This window comes from Zalophus californianus, chromosome 2 (assembly GCF_009762305.2).
Source record: "Zalophus californianus isolate mZalCal1 chromosome 2, mZalCal1.pri.v2, whole genome shotgun sequence".
Classification (NCBI taxonomy): Eukaryota; Metazoa; Chordata; class Mammalia; order Carnivora; family Otariidae; genus Zalophus; species Zalophus californianus.
The window spans coordinates 202692147-202712431 of record NC_045596.1 but is presented as its reverse complement, the minus strand read 5'-3'; the positions used below and the strand labels follow the sequence as shown (position 1 = coordinate 202712431).

Genomic DNA, 20285 nt, shown 5'->3' with positions numbered 1-20285 from the left:
CTTCTCAGCTGGGTGCGTCTCTAATTCCTGACCCTAAACTCCGCCCAGAGCACAGGCGCTCCCCCTGGTTCCTCACAGACAGGACAGTGGAAGCAGGCGGCTCAAATATGCAAAAGATACATCCCAAAAACTTTGGTTGAAATTGGTCATTTATGAAATAGTCTACGTGTATTGTTTGCACTTTTAAATGAGGTTTAAGGTATCAAGAAAAGTGCCATCAGCTTTCTGTGACTCAAGTCACCGTAAGCAGTCACCTCGAAGCCGTTGCCAATAACCATGCAGACTAATAACGAAAGAGGAAATGAACGATACTTTTATTTTTTTAAAACCTCAGCGTTGAGAATGAATTCTACCTTCTTCAAAGCCAATCACTTTCCTTTTACAAAGTAAGCAACAGGAGGAGCACGGAGCGCTCGCTCTTTGCACAGTGAAGTCGTGTGTTCACAGAATGCAAACAAAAACCCCAAAGTCAAAAAACCACATTCTCTCGTTAAGCCATGAACAACACAAAGTTGCTTTGGTAAATTCTATCAGAAAAAATACTTCTCTCCCAAAGCACACCAATAAATAAATTAAAAACCGCAGACATACTTATTTTCATTTAATCAGATACAACAGAAGAAAAAGGTTATTCTAACATTAATCTCGGTAGATAAGAAAAATGTGATTTACGGTGCACGTTCCAATTCCGATCTGGCTTTGTCTTCAGATTTTGAGAAACCATATTATGAAGGACTGTCGTCAGCCTTGCGTCACCGATTTGCACGGAGGTGAGTTACAGGCACTTGGCGTCGCCACGCGTGGGTGCAGCGACCTGCAGCGGGTCTCGGGGTCCTGACTTTGCTCTGCCCGCGCCCAGAGTCCCAGACACAGAGCCTCCTTCCCTGCGCCTCAGCTCGGGCTCTAACACACGCACCCAGGTCACAGCCGCGTGGGTGCGGCTGCAGGGGACGCAGGGCCACCGCTGCCTACTGAGCCCTTTCCCTGAGGACTTGTTCCACCAACATCCACCAGCATCACCAGACACACCCCCAGCATCTCAAGGTTCTAACAAACCGATCTTTATTTTCATGCCACTTAAACATGCCCCCCCGTTCAAAACTCAGTCAAGTAGGCTTCTTCTAGTAAAAAAAGATGGGTGGACAGATGGACGGATGGATGGAGGACAGACTGACGCTCTACCATCAGGAGTCCCGCCACCGGGCCTGCGTGGGTTCCCACACGTGTGTTTGCTACGCGGCACAGACGTGCACGCGGAGCCAATGGGGGACCGTGTTTTCTCACGAGAGGTATGCACAGTGTCACTGGAGGTTTCTGTTTTTATTCAGAAACACCCTAAACCTTTTCCTCCAAACCACCATTGCCTCAGGCGGCTGTGGCGCCACCTGTGGACGCGGCCGTGCTGCGAAGGAGCCCCGAGCACGGTGCGCGGCCCATCCTTCCTGGGCGTCCGGCAGTAGCCACGGCAACTGACTCACTTTGGAAACCAAACACCTGCACATTATAGAAAAGAGGCACTTGCAGTATTTTATATACAGTTTTAACGCCATCAGCAAATTAGTGTTTTCCAAGAACAATTCAGAGAATCAAGTTGCTCAACCTGATCCACCTTGATGGTATTCTTTAACCTGCAATCACAGAACAGCGCGTTTTCAGAACATGAAGATCAGGACGTGGACGTTCAGGACGAGTAAGATGAACCCTAAAGTAAGAACCACTGTCCCCGTCGTCCATGCACGCAGGAGACTCCTCCTCCCAGCGCAAGTGATGAAGATGCTTTGCGGAGAGTGGCATTTCGTGCTGCATCAAATGTAGCCTTTGCTTTCCTGGTATTTAAGATGAAAAAAGGTTTAATTTGCCAGGCTGAACACAATTTAACATAACCTTTGGAAGATTGGTTTCACAGCTGGATCACGGGCTTCTGGGAAGAGAGCCCGGCCCCGCCACTACAGTCGAGTGTCGTGGACACACACGGACACCACATGCAGGACACGGGGGGTCGCGGGGGAGGGGGGGAGACAGGGCACACAGGGGAGAACAGCAGGGCGCAGCCCACAGGGCCGCGTCTGACGGCGCTGCGACCAGAAGGGGCAGACGTTTCCCAGGAGGCGGCCACCGGCTGGGGCTCTCCTCCGTCAGTCCGCGGGCAGGAACGCCCGGACACGGGCGGGCAGAGAGGGTACTCTGCTCTCGTCCACGTGGGAGGGGCCAGCGGGCATGGGAACGAACGCAGAGTGAGACCGCAAACTCTCAGACCGGCATGGGGGGGCGGGGGGGGGGGGAGACGCAGGGGTCGCGTCAGCAGTTGTGGTTGGAGAGCACTCGGCCCCGTGCGGTCACTCCAGCTCTTCCCAGTTGTCGGTCAGGTGGCCCCTGCTCTGCCGTCGGATGCCGACCAGCCTCCCGGCCGACCGGAGGCTCCAGCGGGAGCTGTTCCCTGAGCTCGCCAGGCTGCTGTACTTGCTACGGCCCTTGCCCTCCTCCTCCCAGCCTGGCCGAGGGGGGCGGCCGCTCGCCGCGTCTCCCGCGTCGGCCGTCACATCTTCAGGGGCGAGTGCTGGGGGCTCCCAACCTTCAATCTCATCTGGTTTCTTAGACTGAATACTCTGTTTTAAAACCAAATTGTCCCAAAATCCAGACTTCTTCTCTGTCTTCAACTCCTCTCTTAACCGCAAGTTAGTTCTGCGGGAGACAAGACAGCCAAGCGTTGGTGACCCAGTGATCTCAGGGCCTCAGTTAGTGTCCGCCGTATATACCTAACGCTCTTTAAAAAGTTTAAGTCATTTAGAAAGTGACCACAAATCTGTAATAAGGAATTTTAATTAAAATTAGTAAAGAAAACTTCATCACTGTGTATTAGGGAAACCGTGAAAGCTGTATTTTAAGGTACCATACTCGGCCGTACACAAGCAAAGAGCTAGTTTTCACACAAGGAAATACTCAAGTATTTGAGCAAAGTAGAAAACAGGAAATGCAGGGTCCTAGTTAAGAAATATGGGGATAAATATCCATTTATCAAACTCGTTTTCAACAGCTATTCACATACACACAGAGCAGTGAGTGGGTAATTTGCTGAACACAAATGAGATTCAGACACGAGGGGGCCGGGGGTGGGGGACAGGCCGCTGTCCCTCCAGCCCGAGAGCAGGGGCATCCCCGGGGCGCCACGGTGCCCGCACAGCCCAGGCTGCACCCCCAAGAGTCCCGTGCGCTGGACTGGGGGACCCCACAGATGCTGACCCCGGGGGCCCAGGCCCACAGCCCTCCGTGGGGCGGGCAGGAGGGTGAGGAGGAGGAGTCCCGGCCGTGGGGCTGGAGCAGGGCTGCCTGGGCGCCCCTGGCCCCCACAGCAGCTCCTTGTCCGCGGCCAGGGCCCCTGAGGCTCACGTCTCGTCAGACACGCCAATGGCAACCCCACTCGGCTCTCACTGACTTTATCTTTTCATGTTTAAATATACTTAAAAAAATTCTGTGTCTAATGAACAACATGTCAGTTTCAATATATTCAATTTTCTACAATCTTTTACAGTTCACCAATCCTTTGCATTTTTAACTTTTCTCCCCCTTGATTTTCTGCAGTTAGTAAACCTCTCATGCATGGCTAGAGGCTGCCTGAAGGCTGAGTGTTTCCAATTCCGAGTTCGAGAGCTGGTCTGCGAAACCTTCCTTCACTTGTCCCGGAAGCTCTCCGGGTGCCAGTGACGGCCATACCCCCGTGACCTTGCCCCAGAAGCGCATCTCACTTCCTAGTTTCTTCTGTTGCCACAGCATCGAAATGAGCACAGCGCGTCTCTTGTCCACTCACCGCCCTCCCCCTGGAGTCCACGGACACTTACCCTTTGGACTTGGGGGATTTACATCTTTCCAGCAGGTGCTGTTCATCGTCTTTATTAAACAGAGAAGTCACTTCTTTCCAGCCTCGGAAACTTGCTCCCTGAACCTAACAGGAGGTTAGAAAAAGGTCAGCTCCGATGGAGGAAAGAAACAAGACGGTTCCGTATCCAGCAACCCTGGAGCCTCAAGCGAGCACGACAGCTCTGCCGGCTCCGCGCACACAGGCGGCTCCCCTGGCTGCAGGGCCCGCGGCCGGGCCCGGCTCGCCTCGCTCGGGAACAGGCCGGGCGGCGGTCTGCTCGGCCCCGCGGCCCGAGGCGGGACAGGAAGGCACACACGGCAGGCTGTGTCTGACCCTCAGCGTCTGGCTCTGCGCTAGGAAGCAGGAAGGACCGGAGGGAAGGGAAGGCCCCCATGAACCCACTGGGCACCCGGGGCCGTACAGCTGGGCCTGGACGACGGGGACCCTGACGCTCCGGAACGTTACACACGTAACGTGGCCTAAAGCAACCCCGGACACTGGACCAGGAGGCGGCGCGACGATGCTGGCCTCGGCGTCTGAGAGTCCGACGCCACAGAGGCTGGGTCGCCAGCCCGCGGAGCCACCAGGCGTGGGGACCGGGCAGGGCCGCGCAGGGACAGGCCTCAGGAGCCTGCCTCACGGGGGCGGACGCAGGCAGCCTCGAAGCGGGGGTGCCGAGGGCGGGGCAGCAGGGCCGGAGGCCGGCAGATGCGTGGCGCGGGGCGGGGCCGGGGCGGGGCAGCGGAGCGGGGCCAGGGCGGGAGGCCGGCAGACGCGTGGCGCGGGGCGGGGCCGGGGCGGGGCAGCGGAGCGGGGCCAGGGCGGGAGGCCGGCAGACGCGTGGCGCGAGCCGGGGCGGGGCCGGGGCGGGGCAGCAGCGCTCACGCTGCGCAGGCCCACACAGCCCCGGCAGAGGGAAGGGTGGGTGTGCGCCCCGCGCGCAGGAGCCGCAGGGTGGGCGCCAGGACCCCAGGCTCCCACAGGGACCTCCCTGCACGCACTCCTGCTCGCTCCCTGACGAGGTCTGGGGAGGCCACATCTCTCCACGGGCTCTGCCGCGGGGCCTGGTTCAGCAGGCACCTGCCGGCCTGGGGGCCCCACACGGACCAGGGACCACCCCCAGCAGCACGGCCGCTCCGTCCCAGGCGCTCCTGCCGCCCAGCGCCCTCGCGGACGCACAACTCCCCGGGCGCTCACAAGACCTCGCAGTGCTAACTCGTCGGTCTCCCCCCCCCGCATTCGGGGGCCTCCCCCGAAGCCGGGTGCGCACAGGCTCCTGCCCGGTCAAAGACTCGTCGGACACGTCTCACAGGAGCGGGCGGCGAGGACAGCGGGCCTCCTGAGGGCTGAGGTTCTTCCTCGTCTCACCTGCCCGGGGCCGGTCCGCCAGTGGCCACGGCACCCCCACCCCGCGGTTGTTCCGAGGACACACGCCACGTGGGGGTAGACCCCGTTCACGCCGACCATGCACAGCATTTCTGGGCGCAGTCGCCTGGGAGCCCACCAGCCGCAGACGTCCTCCGAAGGCTCCTGACAGGTGAAGGCGGCTCGGCCGGAAACGGGGTAGCAGGTGCCGGCGGGGGCTGGGGAGCCTGCCTGGCGGGGGGCCTCACAGCGAAGGAAGCAGATGCCCAGAGGCAGGGCCGGCGGAAGGGTCCCGTGCGCACACACGGGCCGTTTCTCAGCCATGAACAACGAGGGGTCCCACCGTCGGACACGGCTGTGCTGAGAGACGTCAGTACCACCTGATCTCACGCGCCCGTGGAATCCAAACCAAAATACCACACTCGTCCGCAAAGAACTTAAGTTGGCGGCTGCAGGAGGTATGGGGGAAGGGACAGGTCCGGAACGCCGAGAAACCAGCCCTGGGGTGTGCAGGTGCACGCCGGCTGGGACGGAGCACGGCAGCCAGGCCGCGGGGAAGGGGGGACCCCAGGCATTCCCATCACGGCAGAAACGTTTCTGACAAGATGGATGTCAGCCGGACGGGCGTGGGGATCACGTCGCACCAGCGTGCCCGACGCGTTCGGCTCCCACGGCGACGGGCGTCCACCGCTTCTCGGTAAGGCGTGGGGGCTGGCGGGGGGGGGGGGGGCGCAGCCGGGGCCGAAGGGCAAGTCGGCCTCCACCACGCAGCTAGCAAACGGAACCCCGAGGGAAGCACCCTAAACGCCCAGTCCGAGGAGTCAACCCTCGGCACACAGAACACACTCCCCTCCCTGCGCTCCGTGCGTGGGGCCGCCAGTACCTCCCCGTCCCCTCCACTCCCCCGACCAGTTCACGCTCACGGGGTCGGAGACGCAGCGCCGTCCTTAGCCCGGGGAGGCTGCACGTGCGCACGCAGCGCGGGGCGCTCTTCCCCCCAGGCCCCCCCCCCCCGTGTGGAAGAGTCTTGGAGCCTGCCCCAGACCCAAATCTCCCGCCTAAGACGGCCTGCCACGTAATGGCCAGCCTCCACCTGCACCTCGCCTCCCCTTGACACGGGCCACTGACAGGAGAGCGAGACTCCACCGCCCAGCACACACGCGTCCAGGGAGGGTCACGGCGGGACTCGACCTCAGAGGCACCGCGAGTCATCGGGACAAGTGAGCAACACTGTCTCGGGGCAGCTGAGCAGTCAGAAGAGGCAGAAATCACACAAACGACCGCGGTAAGACTATAAATGCAGCAGAGACACAGACGTGGCTGGAGGAGTTCCACGTGGGCGCCCATGACACCATGGGGCACACAGACCCGGGCTCGGCCTGGAGGGGGTCGTCTCAGCCCCCGACTCTGGTCCTAAAGACACGTGCCCCACGCCGGGCTCGATGGCAGGCTCCCACGCCGGCATCTGCACCTTGTGCCAGGGAGGGCCCGAGGGAATGTCACACTGGCTGCACTTGCCGCACTTGGATGCGACTGCCGTCACCCCACAGGTCCCAGCCGGACCTCAGAGGGGCCCCCATCCCAAACACCGTTCTAAAGGACGCCCGCAACTGGGTGTGCTCGCGAGGACCTGGGTTTCTCCTGGGTTGGAGAGCCAGTGCGGGCTGTATCTGTCAGGCATCTTCGTCCCATCCAGGGGCAGGACACCCCGTAACAAAGGTGAGACGGGCCCAGCGCCTCCCGAACACACAGGATCGGGGCTCCAGAGTTCTTTACAACTACGGTCAGGCTCGGAGAAGTGACAGCCAGAAAAACGAAGACAGAATGATGTTCTATAGTCCGAGTGGTACCCAAGAAGTTGGGCTGCGGAAACGAGAACATGAGCTTCGGCACAGAAAAAGGCGTCCCTTTTGCCCCGACCTCAGCTGCACCTCACCTCATGCCCCGTGAGGAAAAAAGCTGTGAAATCATCCAAAACCGACCAAAATTCTTTCTGCTGGAGCGACTTAGCAGAAGTGCCTCATCGCCACACACGTTCAGAGAGGCCAGATGACCTCTGGAGGCAGCACGAAATCCAGAACACACCCTCGAGCACATGTCCTGCTGGCCCCACAAGATGCCAAGCTCTGAGTACAACACACGAAACGATGTCTATGAACGATCACACAGAAAACTCAGAGGCATGCTCTTAACAACACACAAGCAAAATGTGAAAGTAAAACGAAGAAAAAGAAACCATGAAATAACCCAGAAATCCTAGAACTGAATAATCCCTGAGGAGAAAAATTCAAGAGCTCCAACAGCTGACCTAACAATGCAGAAGAAGAGTGAGTGACCTTTGAAATTATCCAACTAAAAGGGCAAAAAGAAAAACGCGTGAAGAAAGCCTATGGGAATTGTCCCCGTACTATGGGAATTCCAGGAGAAGAGAAAGAGACAGAAAAGTATATTTAAAGCAATAATGACTGAAAGCTTCCAAGCCTGGGACAGAAGTGGACGCCCAGGGGACCTCAAACAGGTCGGACCTGAATAGGGCTTCGGTGAGATACGGTATAATTACATGGTCGAAGACAAAGAACTTTGAGAGCAACAAGAGAAAACAGACAAGGTACACAGAAGGAGCCAGCCTTATACGGGGTGATTTCTCAGCACAAACTCTTGGGGCCAAGAGAGAACAGGATGATGTAGTCAAAGTATTTACAGACAAAGAAAACCCTGTTAACCAGGAATGCTAGAGCTGACACAGCTGTCCTTCAGAAATGAGGGGAGATACACGCTTTCCTTAACAAACAAAGGTGGACAGAGCTCCCCACCACTAGGCCTGCCCTCCGTGAAATGCTCAGTCGGGGTTTTCTAGGCAGAAATAACAAAATGCCAATTAACATCATAACAACGTGAGCAGGGAACATAAAACTCACTGGTCAAGGTAAATTTGTAGTTGGTCGGTTCTGCAGTACAGTCCTGGTGGTACATAATTCACTTACAACTTCAAAGGTTAAAATACAGTAAACATGACCAGAACTAGCACATTCTGTGATTGGGTACACTATGTAAGAAACACGTGAACTGCAGCCCCAACAGCCTCCAGCGTGAGAGGGCGGGGAACGGAGTGTCAGGTTGAGGAAGCTGCTGGAGTTGTCCGTAAACTGTTTCACAAAATCCTCATGATAACAAGGGAAAAACCTTCAGTAATCACACAAAAGATCATTATAAAAAGTTAAAGGACACTGATACCAAACGACATCAAAAAATAAAAAAAGAGGGCAGCATAAAAAGCAAGAAACAATGTGTCTATAAAACAGCCAGAGAACAATCAAGATAATGACAACAATAAGTCCTTGTCCACCAACAATTAAATATGAAAAAGTCAAATTCTCGAATCAAAAGATATATAACAACTGAATAAATAACAACACAAGATCCAAAGATGTGCTGCCTACCAGAGACTCACTTTAGTCCTAAGGACACACGTAGACTCATATTGAAGGTGTGGAAAAAGAGATTTCAAGCAAGTGGTAACCAAAAAAGGTAGGAGTAGCTCTCTTTAGATCAGACGAAATGGACCTTAAAAAGAGTAAAAGGAGACAAGGGAGATCATTATATAATAATGAAGGGGTCAGTCCATCAACAAGACATGACAATTGTAAATATTTATGCAGCCAGCATCGGAGCACACCTATACACATTAAGCAAAAACTAACAGAAATACAGTAATAGTGGGGAACTTAATGCCCCACTGTCAACAAGGGATCATCCAGACAGAGAATGAGGAAACGGGACCTGAACACTACAGACTAACGGGCCCAGCAGACACTGCAGGTGCCGGTCCAGCCCAAATGCTGTGTAATGTCGACACGTCCTTGCTTCACAAAAGCTATTTAATGTGCGTACTTTTTAAAGGTATTTAAGTTCATAGGTGAGGGCAGAAAACTAAAAATCTTTGTTAGGCCAGGTATCCCAATGTCTTGTTAGGAAGACACTGTTCTCATTAATGATGTGGTGACAGTTCAAGGTCAGCGTTTCAGTTCATCTCACGAGGCCTGAGCTGTGCGATCCGGGGTGTGATCTGGTGCAAGGGGTCCTCTCACCCCTAGAATCGCTTCACACTGCATGCATCTCCTGCTGTAGATGGAAAAGAGGTGAGCGCCCGTGAAACCCAGGGGCCCCGTCCTCCATCGCAGCAGAGCGCAAGTCCAGGTTTTCACGCTGCGGCCAGCAGCAGCGACCCCCAGCCTGGCCCGCTGCAGACCGTGGAGAGCAGTTACCCTGCGGCCTGCCTTCCCCACTCCAGAGTGTCCCCCGCGGGGACGGCACAGTCTGCTGTGTCTCCGAGGAGCCAGGCCAAGGTTTCAATCATGATGGCATTTAAGAAGCCTAACTTTTCCCCAGACCATTCTAAATGGTAGAACTCACCAGAGGCTTAGGTTTCGACACTCTGAAGTTATTGAGAAATTGGTAATCCTGGAGAAACGGATTTCATAACCAAACTGACGAGTGGCTGGCCCTCTCACAGAACCGCGCCGTCAGGCCACAGGGACGATTCTGATGGCGCATTCAGCACCCCCAGAGCGTGGGCCTTGGGAAGGCCGTGGAGGGCACGGCCAGCCTTCCTGCTGCAGACGGCCCTGGGCCAAGAGGGGCAGCCTGCCCCTGAGCTCTGCCCGCCCAAACACCCACCTTTAAAAGGCCATTCAGATGACACTAAGGCAGGATGGGGACAAGCAGCTGTACACTGAGGGCCAGTGGCGAACAAGGGGCAGCAGTGCCCTTGGGTCCCAGTTAGTGTGACACGGATGGCGCCCACCTGCCCTGTCCCTGCCCTGTCCCTGTGACTAAGCCTCCATCCACGGTGAGGCAGGAGCCCGGCTCCGTTCCTGGAGAATAGAGCCTCCCTGAGATGCCAGGAGCACAGCGGGCTGCGGCCACTTCCACACAAAACCCAGGACGGAGGCAGCACTGGGGGCCACAGGCCTCTCTGGGCGAGGCAGGCTGCACAGCCGCCCACGGACAGTTCTCATCTGTCAGGGCGGCTCGGGCGAGACCCCTGAAGCAGAGAAGTGGCAGTGCGTCACACGGTCTGCTCTCCAAATTGCATTCTGTCCGGCTGTGCCCCGTGCAGGTGCCCTCGGGGGGAGCCTGCGGCTCAATGTGACCCGTGGCCTCAGCACTCGTTCCACGCGCACAACATGGCAGCGCACACGTTTCGGAGCTCCTAACCCACAACAAAAATGCCTGCCATCAACTGCCTCTGACACTGCAGGGATCTGCCCATCGGGTCACTCACACCAGTGTTCACAGCTCTTCTCCGTACCCCGACCATGGACCAGCCCCCTGGGTTATCCGTGTGGATGGAAGGGAAGAGCCATGCCCAGGACTCAGAGGCAAGCACATCTTTACAAGAAAACACCCCCACAAACGGGGTCAAAACTAATGCCCACCCGCAGCGGGTTCAGGGACACAGAGTGTGGGACGTCTGCGCTTGAGCCAGGCAAGGCTGGATGGAGCCACAGGCCCCGAAACAACGCTGCCAGCAGGACACGCGCACAAATCCGAATCCCTACCACGCGCCGCCCCCAGTATGCGCAGCTACAAGACATGGTCGTTTAGATGTGTCCGTGTATATATTCACATCGATACATCTGCGTGAAGTGTTCACAAGTCTATATACTGACCTCTCTCTGTGAGGCGTACATCTTCCATGCAAACAGACCTGAAGAAAAGAACGGGTTGGCCGGAAGACAGAAATTACAGAGAATCAGTGTCCATCCTTTAGTTCATTTTAACTTTTATATGTGTGTCTTAGTTTGGGCAGTCATAAAAACTACCACAGAAGGGGTGGCTTAACCAACATTTCCTTCTCACAGTTCTACAGGCGGGCCCGGCTTTCCGGGGTCGGGTGGGGGGCCCGCTTCCTCCCGGTTCACAGACGGGGTCTCTTCCGGAAGCGCGCGCTCCCAGAGGCCCCCGGCCGAACCGTCCCGCTGGGGGTTAGGTCTGAACAAGTGAGCCCGGAGGGGCACAGACATCCAGCCTGGAGCGCTCACGTGTGTGTGCTGTACCATGGTAGGGACCCCCCCCCGGAACTTGGCACCCCCGTCTGAGCCGGCGGGACGGTTCCCTCAGTTCTCCCCGCGAGGGGCAACTGCTGCCGTGCCAGATGCACGCAGATGGCCGAGTTCACTTTACACCACACGCGGACTCCGGCCGGGGAGGGGAGCCGCCCAGACCCCTCTCGGCCCAGCGGCCTCAGCTCTGGCTGTCCCCGCGGACCAGCAGCACTCGTGGGAAGGGGCTGCAGCGAGGGCTCAGCGTGCCGCCCGCGCGGGGACGCTCACAGGGCCCGGGGAGCAAAGGACAGCCTGGGCCCTCCATGCGGCTGGCCCTCCTGGTCCTGGAGGGACTGGGAAGCAGGGAAGACGGGGGGGGGGGGGGGGGGGGGGGGGGGGGGGGGGGGGGGGTTGGCCGGGGCAGGTCACAACGCAGATGGAGACACAAAAAGCAGACGAGGTGGTACTGAAGAGATGTTGCCAGTGCAAGAGACACGTTTAGAAGAGAACACATGAAAACCCAACTGCGAGACGGGGTCAGGGTACTACTGCATCTGACACAACGAGACACAGGAGCAGCGGGGAGGAGGTCCCAGGACTGAACAGATGGGAGCGCCACCTGAAGTGGCAGCCCTGGCTCAGAACAAAACCGCTGTTCTAGCCCCCATGACCGGGGCGGGGGGGGGGGGGCGGGCGGACAGAGGCTCTCTCTCAAATAATACATAAAGTTAAAAAAGGGTACATGCAGGTGCACCTGGGTGGCTCAGTCATTAAGCATCTGCCTTCGGCTCAGGTCAGGGTCCCAGGGTCCTGGGATCGAGCCCCGCATCAGGCTCCCTGCTCAGCGGGAAGCCTGTTTCTCCCTCTCCCACTCCCCCTGCTTGTGCTCCCTCTCTCGCTGCGTGCGTCTCTCTCTGTCAAATAAATAAAATATTTTTTAAAAAGGATACATGCACCCCTTTGTGTACAGCAGCATTATTTACAGTAGCCAAGCTATGGAAGCTGCCCCAGTGTCCGTGGACAGACGAACGGACAAAGAAGATGTGGTGTATATATACACTACAGAATATTCTTCTACCATAAAGAAGAATGAAATCTTGCCAGTTGCAATGATGTGGATAGAACTAGAGAGTATTATGCTAGGTGAAATAAGTCAATCAGAGAAGGACAAATACAATGTAAGTTCACGCATATGTGGAATTTAAAAAACGAATGAGGAAAGGAAAAAAAGAGAGAGGAGGGGGCAGAGCAAGAACCAGACTTAACTACAGAGAACACACAGGGTTCTCGGGAGGAGGATGGGGGAGGGGGAAACAGGGAGATTAGGGAGTGCACTTGCTGTGCATGATGAGCACCAGGTGACGTGTACAAGTGTGGAACTGGTATCTTGTACACCTGAAACTAATATCACACTGTACGCTAACTATACTGGAATTAAAATGAAAAGTTGTAAAAAAAATTCCAAAGACTTCAACATAAAGGATTTTATTTTAAAAATAATAAAACAGCCAAGTAGAAAAATGGGCAAAACAATGGGAAAAGCAAGAGTCTTCTGAATACAAAAGTATCTTCTTGTTCACAGGACAAGACAGTGACCTGAGACAGGGAGCAGGTCTCAGGCGGGCCGCTCAGGTTATCTCTACAAGTTTAATGATTCTGGCAGAGATCTAAAACCTAAGGCTCCTCAGAGACAACTGTGGCCTCAGAGCTCAAAGGAATCTTTCCGGCCTGCTGACCTGGTGGTGAAAACAGCTTTCCTACTTCGCCCTGGGCTCTGCCAGGCACCAGCCTCCACGAGACGTCCTCCCTGCAGTTTCTGTAAAACATGCAAGGAAGGACCTGTTTGCCAGCCCACGGTGGGGCTCCTCACTTTTCCTCTGACAGGCTCAGACACTGCATCTGGGGTAACAGGTTCCTTTTTGTCTTTAGTTCTCTTTCTCTCATTTAATTTTGGAATACAACAATGACGTGTTTATTGAGTCCGGAAGCCAGAAAACAGTGAGAAAAAGCAGGATCCCTAAAACATTCATTTACCAAGCTAGCTGAGAGCTCTTCACAAGCAGGAAGGGCATCAAGTCAGAGAAGTGAACTCAGGGGCCCTGCAGAGAATCCCAAACCAACACCCACTCTTAGTCCACCACCTTAAAACCAACTGCGTTAGAAATCCACATACTGGGCGCCTGGGTGGCTCAGTTGGTTAAGCAACTGCCTTCGGCTCAGGTCATGATCCTGGAGTCCCGGGATCGAGTCCCACATCGGGTTCCCTGCTCAGCAGAGAGTCTGCTTCTCCCTCTGACCCTCTTCCCTCTCATGCTCTCTATCTCTCATTCTCTCTCTCTCAAATAAATAAATAAAATCTTTAAAAAAAAAAAAAAAAGAAATCCACATACTGTCAGGAGGAACAGGGCACCCCTTTAGCCACACGTGGCCCTCAGTGCCTGTCAGTGGGGCCAGTCTATACTTTGAGCTAACCCACTTCTTCACACTCTGCCGTTTACTTTTCAGAACAAAAACCGGCACTTGAACAACAGACCGTGACAAGACAATCATCAAGACAAATGAACTTGTGTTCTTTGCTTATGCACATTTTGAAACCTAAATTTAGTAATAATTCATTCAGAGCTTTGAGGCAGCATTTTTAACTATTTCCCACCCCTAGGAACTTCTCCCTTTTGTCCTTTACAACATCTATTTGAGACGAAACAGACAGTGGTGATTACTTACTTAGAGCAAGGAGAATCTGAACAGTGCGGAAAAGGGGCTTTTTACTTCCTGCACCTAATTGTTTAACAAAGTATTTTGTGGAAATGAAAATTAACCTTCTTCAATGACAACTAATATTCAATTTATGTAAGCAATATCAATCATAACTCGATCTAATCGTGTATGCCTAATGAACACAGACACATGCGCTAACGCACATGGAGCGCCGGCCCACACGGCAAAGGGACCACGGTGGGAAGCAGGCCGGCTGTAGCCTCCCTGGGGACACATCCTCTGGTTCCACAGGTACCATAAGCCACGGATCCAGCAAGTGCATCACATGTGCTGCATGAATCCACGTCGCCGAGTACTCGCTGGCGTTAATAACAGGCTCCTCATGCTGGCCCTCTTGCAAAACTCGGGGGTGGGGGCCTCTCAGGAGGAGGAAGACCACGGTTCACAGTGACGAAGGCTGCTGTGGTCCGAAAGTCTGTGCCCCGCAAAGTTCACATGTTGGGACCCTAACCCCAGACGTGATGGTGCTCAGAGGTGGGGCCTTCGGGGGAGGAGTTCATGAGGCTGGAGCTGCCCTGAAAACAGAGGCCCTGCCACGGGAGGACACAGCCACGGCAAGACGTGTGCAGCCTGGAAGAGAGGCCCCACCACAACTCTGAGAGCGATAAACGGCGAGAATTAATCTCCACGTTTTAAGCCACCCAGTCCTTGGTATTTTGTTACAGCCGGCAGAACAGACTAAGACAAAGATGCTTAAAACGTGTTTGGAAGGAACTAGAAAAAGCAATCCCAATGAAGAGAAGTCATCCATTACTTTGCTAACCAAAATCCAAAATATGGGGATTTTTTTACTAGAAATATTTCAGGCAGATGAACTTAATTAACATGTTGCCAGAAACCAATGGAAAATTCCACCTACTCCTCCCCACTTCCCATAAAGTCTCTGAATTCCCCCTTCAATCGCAGCAATGGGAATATATAAAAGCAGACAAAACCCAGCGTTATCAGATAATCAATACTTCAAGGAGGCTTAGGTTGAGAATAAAAAATGATTATTCTCAAAGGCCAGACTTGTGCACAACAGCACACAAAGCAGGACACAGCATGGAAACACCCTCCAACACACAGCCCTCAAAGGATCAGGCCTCCCCCAGGGTGAGCTGTAGCCGCGGCTGCGGCTTCGCCCGAAACGCAGCGGCTTCAACACGCGGGGTGCGGCAGGCCAGGGGTCTGCTCTGCCCTCTGCGTCCCTCCAGGCCCTCCTACCACGGTCACGCGGGGCAGGGCCGAGGGGTACGGCTAGTTCCAGCTTTCCCCTGGGCCATGTGGGGCTTGCAGTTCTTGCTTGGCCGGCGTCTGAAGACTGCGTGGACACGGCACGCGGGCACGGACACGCCTCACCGACGGCAGGCAGGGCCCGGTTTTCCCTCCTTCCCGCCTCTGACGGCGCCGCCCCCATTCCCCGCGGGGCTCTGGGCTGCAGGGAGCAAGCAAGTGTGCGCAGCACAGTAGCCACCGCCTTCCGCCGCTCCCAGGGGCAGTCCGACAGAGCAGCAAGAGGGGCGCCCGTGAGCCACGGCAGCATGCAGACGTCCTGAAGAACGGTGCTCAGAGAAAGCAAAACGGTCAAATGAAACACTAGCCTCCGTTTTCTCTCTGGGCTTTCTTCTCCATTGTGTAGGTACAAGGAGAGTCCAGAATGTTGCCAGAAACGGCAGGTGCCATCCCCCACTCCACAGCTGGAGGAGAAGCTAATCATAGAATCATCACACAGTCATTAATGATACTAAAATTCTACATATTTGCAATCCTACTACCAAAAATAGTCGTAAGAACCTAGCTGCACGAAAGGTCAAGTGAGAAGAATTCCAAATTGTATGAAGATGCCAAAAGAAACACGTGCAACTCAGAACAAAGCCGTTGCTACTGTTCATAAATAACAGCGGTGTTCTATGTTACTGCTGTAAAAATGAACTTAAACGGTAAATACATATACATAAAAGGCAGAAATAAAAAGAACCATTGAAGGAAAAAAAGACCCCGTGCCTTCACTCAAGCCATCATTCCTTTTGGAAAGTTACTAGAGACACATGAACACACCAAATGGCAGCAATCCGAACCACTGACTTGAACAAATGGTTTCAGCACTGACAGTGAGGGAGGGGCGCCAGTCTCAGATCAGGGGGGCCACCGCACCCCCGTGGCAATAGCTGGGGCCCCCTCGTGCCAGCCCGATGCCTGACTTCTGACAATCCCTCCCCCACAGGCTAGGAGAGCACCCGCGAAAGCAAAATTACCACCACCTCCCACACCATGCACCCTCGCAACTGAAAACTCTTGAGAAAATTTACTGTATTGAACACTTCCTATTAGAAGAAGGAGAGTTTGACTTACAGCAAGAAAGGAGCAAAATGAGTAACGGAGAAGACCCCAGGGTCCATCACTCCAACACTGTCCAGGTGCGCATGCACACACACCGTCTCCACGTCTGGGAGCTACTTAGGGGCTTTAAGGAGGAAAGCAAGAATCACCTTCCACCATGAGCATGAGGAGCTATGAAGACTCACTCCCCAACGGAACCACTGAAGACTGTAAAACCAAAACCAAAAAGAAGAACTACTTACAACCTCTGGAAATGCACCTAAGGACAAACTGTAAATAAAGAAATATCTACTTAAAAAAAAAATCTACTTAAAATCTACAAATACGTGGGCGCCTGGGTGGCTCAGTTGGTTGAGCAACTGCCTTCGGCTCAGGTCATGATCCTGGAGTGCCGGGATCGAGTCCCACATCGGGCTCCCTGCTCAGCGGGGAGTCTGCTTCTCCCTCTGACCCTCTTCCCTCTCGAGCTCTCTCTCATTCTCTCTCTCTCAAATAAATAAATAAAAAATCTTAAAAAAAAACAAAACCTACAAATACTTGAAAACTCAGAAATTCACAACATCTACGGAAGGTGAGCCTCTGTGGTATTTGAACTGTGACCGCTGTGTCCTTGCCCCTGGAGACTGCCACAGGCAGCGGCTCCCAGGCAGAAGGCGGTTCTCCCAGGGAAGCAGGGCTTCAGCACTTCTCATCCTGAGGCTGATTCCCTGGAGAGACGGGGCCCCTTCTCAGGGGGCAGAGTGCGTATGGATCGCTGGGAATCCTGCGGCCCTCATCACCTCGCCCAGGTCATGGGGTGACAGTCACACACAGGCAGGAGCAAGCTGAGAGGCCCCCAGGCATCTGCCCACCCCACCAAGCACTCGCTCCCACGGTAAAGGAACCGCTCAGGGAGAAGCCCATCATGGTCTCCGCCCCCATCTCCAGAGCCCTGGCTCAGAGACTGCACCTGGGACAGAAGCAGGACATGAAACAGAGCTGGGAGCAGCAGCAGCAGCAGCTATGGAAGAAAAAGACTCACTTCCCAAAGGGGTTGATTTCATCTGCAAGAGAGCATGGAGAAATTTAAACCTAAGCGTGCTCTCAGAGTCAGGGAGGTTGGTACAGGCTAAACTGAGCTAGCTAGCAGAAAAGAACTGAGAATAAACCTAGAAGGGGCCCCTTAGAGCAATTATCAAACAGGAGCCTCAAAAATGATTCCCTCAAAGCAGCCAGTTTGATTAGTTTGTAGAGAAATCCATACCCAGCATATTTAAATAATAACAAGAGCAATCAGCTGGCAATTAGTGGAGTTTACCAGCTGGATGTTGTCAGGAAAGAGAAGGTGACATGGGCATGCCTACAGCTGGGACTCCCTGGGAAGCTACAGCAGATATTTAACAACGGGAGTGGGGGCATGGACAGGTCACTAAATAACCCAGCTAGCCATTCAACAGAGAAGCAAAAAAAAAAAAAAAATAATAACAACAGTAATGGGGGTGGAAGGGAAGGACAGTGCTCAGAGTTGCTACAACACAGTATTTTAAATGTCCAGTTTCTAAACAAAAATAGAACAAACAATCCCAAAATTTGCATAGAACCTCAAAAGACCCCAAACTGCCAAAGCAATCCTGAAAAAGAACAAAGCAGGGTCCTCACACTCCCTATTGTCAAACTCTATCACAGAGCTGTGATAATCAAAATAGTATGATACCGGCATAAACCCAGACACACAGACCAACCGAACAGAACAGGGAGCCCAGAGATAAGCCCACATGGATAAGATCAATTCATGACAAAGGAACCCAGAATACAGGACCCAAAGCAATTGGGGAAAAGGACAATCTCCTGACAAACGGCACTGGGAAAACCGGACAGCTCCGTGCAAAAGAATGAAACTGGACCCTGTCCTACCCCACACATAAAAATAAACTCTAAACAGAGCAAAGACATGAATATAAGGTCTGAAGTCATAACACTCCTAGAAGAAAACATGGTAAGCTCCCCGACATACATCTCAACAGTGACTTTTTTGGGTATGCCACAAAACCAAAGGCAGTAAAAACAAACATCAACTAGCAGGACTACATCAAGGTAAAAAGCTTCTGCACAGTAAAGGAAACTATTACCAAAATGAAAAGGCAGCCTACCAAATGGGTGAAAATATTCACAGATCTTTTACCTGATAAAGGGCCAATATCTAAAACATATAAAAGAACTCATACACATCAACAGCCAAAAAACAATCCAATTAAAAAATGGGCAGAAGATCTGAATAGACATTTCTCCCAAGAAGACATACAAATGGCTAACAGACACATGAAAAGATGCTCAACGTTATTATCATCAGGGAAATACAAATCAAAACCACGCTGAGCTTTCACCTCACACCTAGTATCAAAAAGATAAGAGATAACAAGCGTTGGCGAGGATGCAGAGAAAGGGGAGCCCTCCTACACTGTTGGTGGGAATGCAAACTGGTGCAGCCACTCTGGAAACAGTATGGAGATGCCTCAGAAGGTTAAAAATAGAACTACCATGTGAACCAGCAATTCCACTTCTAGCTATTTATACAAAGAAAATGAAAATACCAGCTCAAAAGACATCTCTACTCCCATGTTCACTGCAGCATTATTCACAATACCCAGGACATGGAAACAACCTAAGTGTCTAACAGAAGATAAATGGAAAAAGAAAGTGTGTGTGTAAATAATGGAATATTAGTCAGCCATAAAGAAGGAAACATGGATGGAACGTCAGGGCATTATGCTGAGTGAAGTAAGTCAGAAAAAGACACACACCTTATGATCTCCCTTGTATGTGTAATCTTAAAACACACACACACACACACACACACACACACACACACACACACACACAACAATCTCATAGATACAAAGAATAGACTGGTGGTTGCCAAGGGCTAGGGAAAGGGGCGCAAAATGAGTGACGGTGGTCAAAAGATAGAAAAATTCTCAGTTATAAAATAAATAAGTCATGGAGATATAATGTACAGCACAGTGACAGTAGTTAATAATACCGTGTTTTATATTCTTCTGGTTTTCACCACAGGAAAAAAGGATTTTGTAACTATGCATATACTGTAGGGATCATTTTGCAATATATACAGGTGTCAAATCATTCACTGTATACCTGAAACCAATATATTATGTTAATTATTCCTCAGTTTTAAAAACTAAAATAAAATGTCCACTTTCCAACAAAAAATTTTGAGTTAGCCAAAAAAAAAAAAAAAGTATGACCCATACACCAGAAAAAAGTAAATACAAAATGCCTCTGAGCACACCCAGATGTTGGATTTAACAACAATAACACTAAAAAACAGCCATTATAAATAATTATGTTTTAAAAGACTGAAGGAATACACCATGGAAGAAGCAAATGAAGATATGATGGCAGCACACAGAAACACCAGTGACGAGGCAGACATGATCAAAAAGAATCAGATGGAAATGCTAAAGTTGAGAAGTACAATAAATGAAATAAAAATGTACTGGAGGGTCTCAGTAGTAGGTCTGAATTTGGAGAATAAAGAATTATGGAACTTGAAGATGGATCAGGATGGATTATGCAAGCCAAAAACCAGAAAGAAAAAGCATGAAGACAAATGAAGAGCCTAAGAGAAATGTGTGACGCCAACACATACAAAATAGAAGCATCAGAAGAAATTAATTGGTAAGAAAATATCCACAGAAACAAGAGAACATTTCCCAAATTCACCGAACACCAAAAATCAATACATCCAGGAAGCTTAACAAACTACAGGTAGGATGAACACAGAGATCCACAAACATGCACATAGTAAAAGAAAATCAGAGTGTTCTGTCTCACCCACCAACTGGTTTACCGTAATACAATTCTGACACTAACCACAGGGAGTTTGTCTCAGACTCTACAATGAAGAATCAGTGCTCCTC

The 20285-nt window shown here is 52.5% G+C and overlaps 1 protein-coding gene across 1 annotated transcript in view; it reads right to left on the bottom strand.

Annotated features, from left to right (window-relative positions):
• Window positions 1–292: 292 nt before the first annotated feature.
• Window positions 293–20285, bottom strand: part of LOC113924639 (testis development related protein) — a 46656-nt gene continuing 26663 nt past the window's right edge. Inside the window, exons 3-4 of the mRNA XM_027598688.2 lie at window positions 3837–3940; window positions 293–2682 (exon numbers count right to left, since the gene is read on the bottom strand). Of these exons, the coding sequence (XP_027454489.1) occupies window positions 2337–2682; window positions 3837–3940 (450 nt within the window). The 3' untranslated portion in view covers window positions 293–2336. The remainder of the gene's footprint in view (window positions 2683–3836; window positions 3941–20285) is intronic.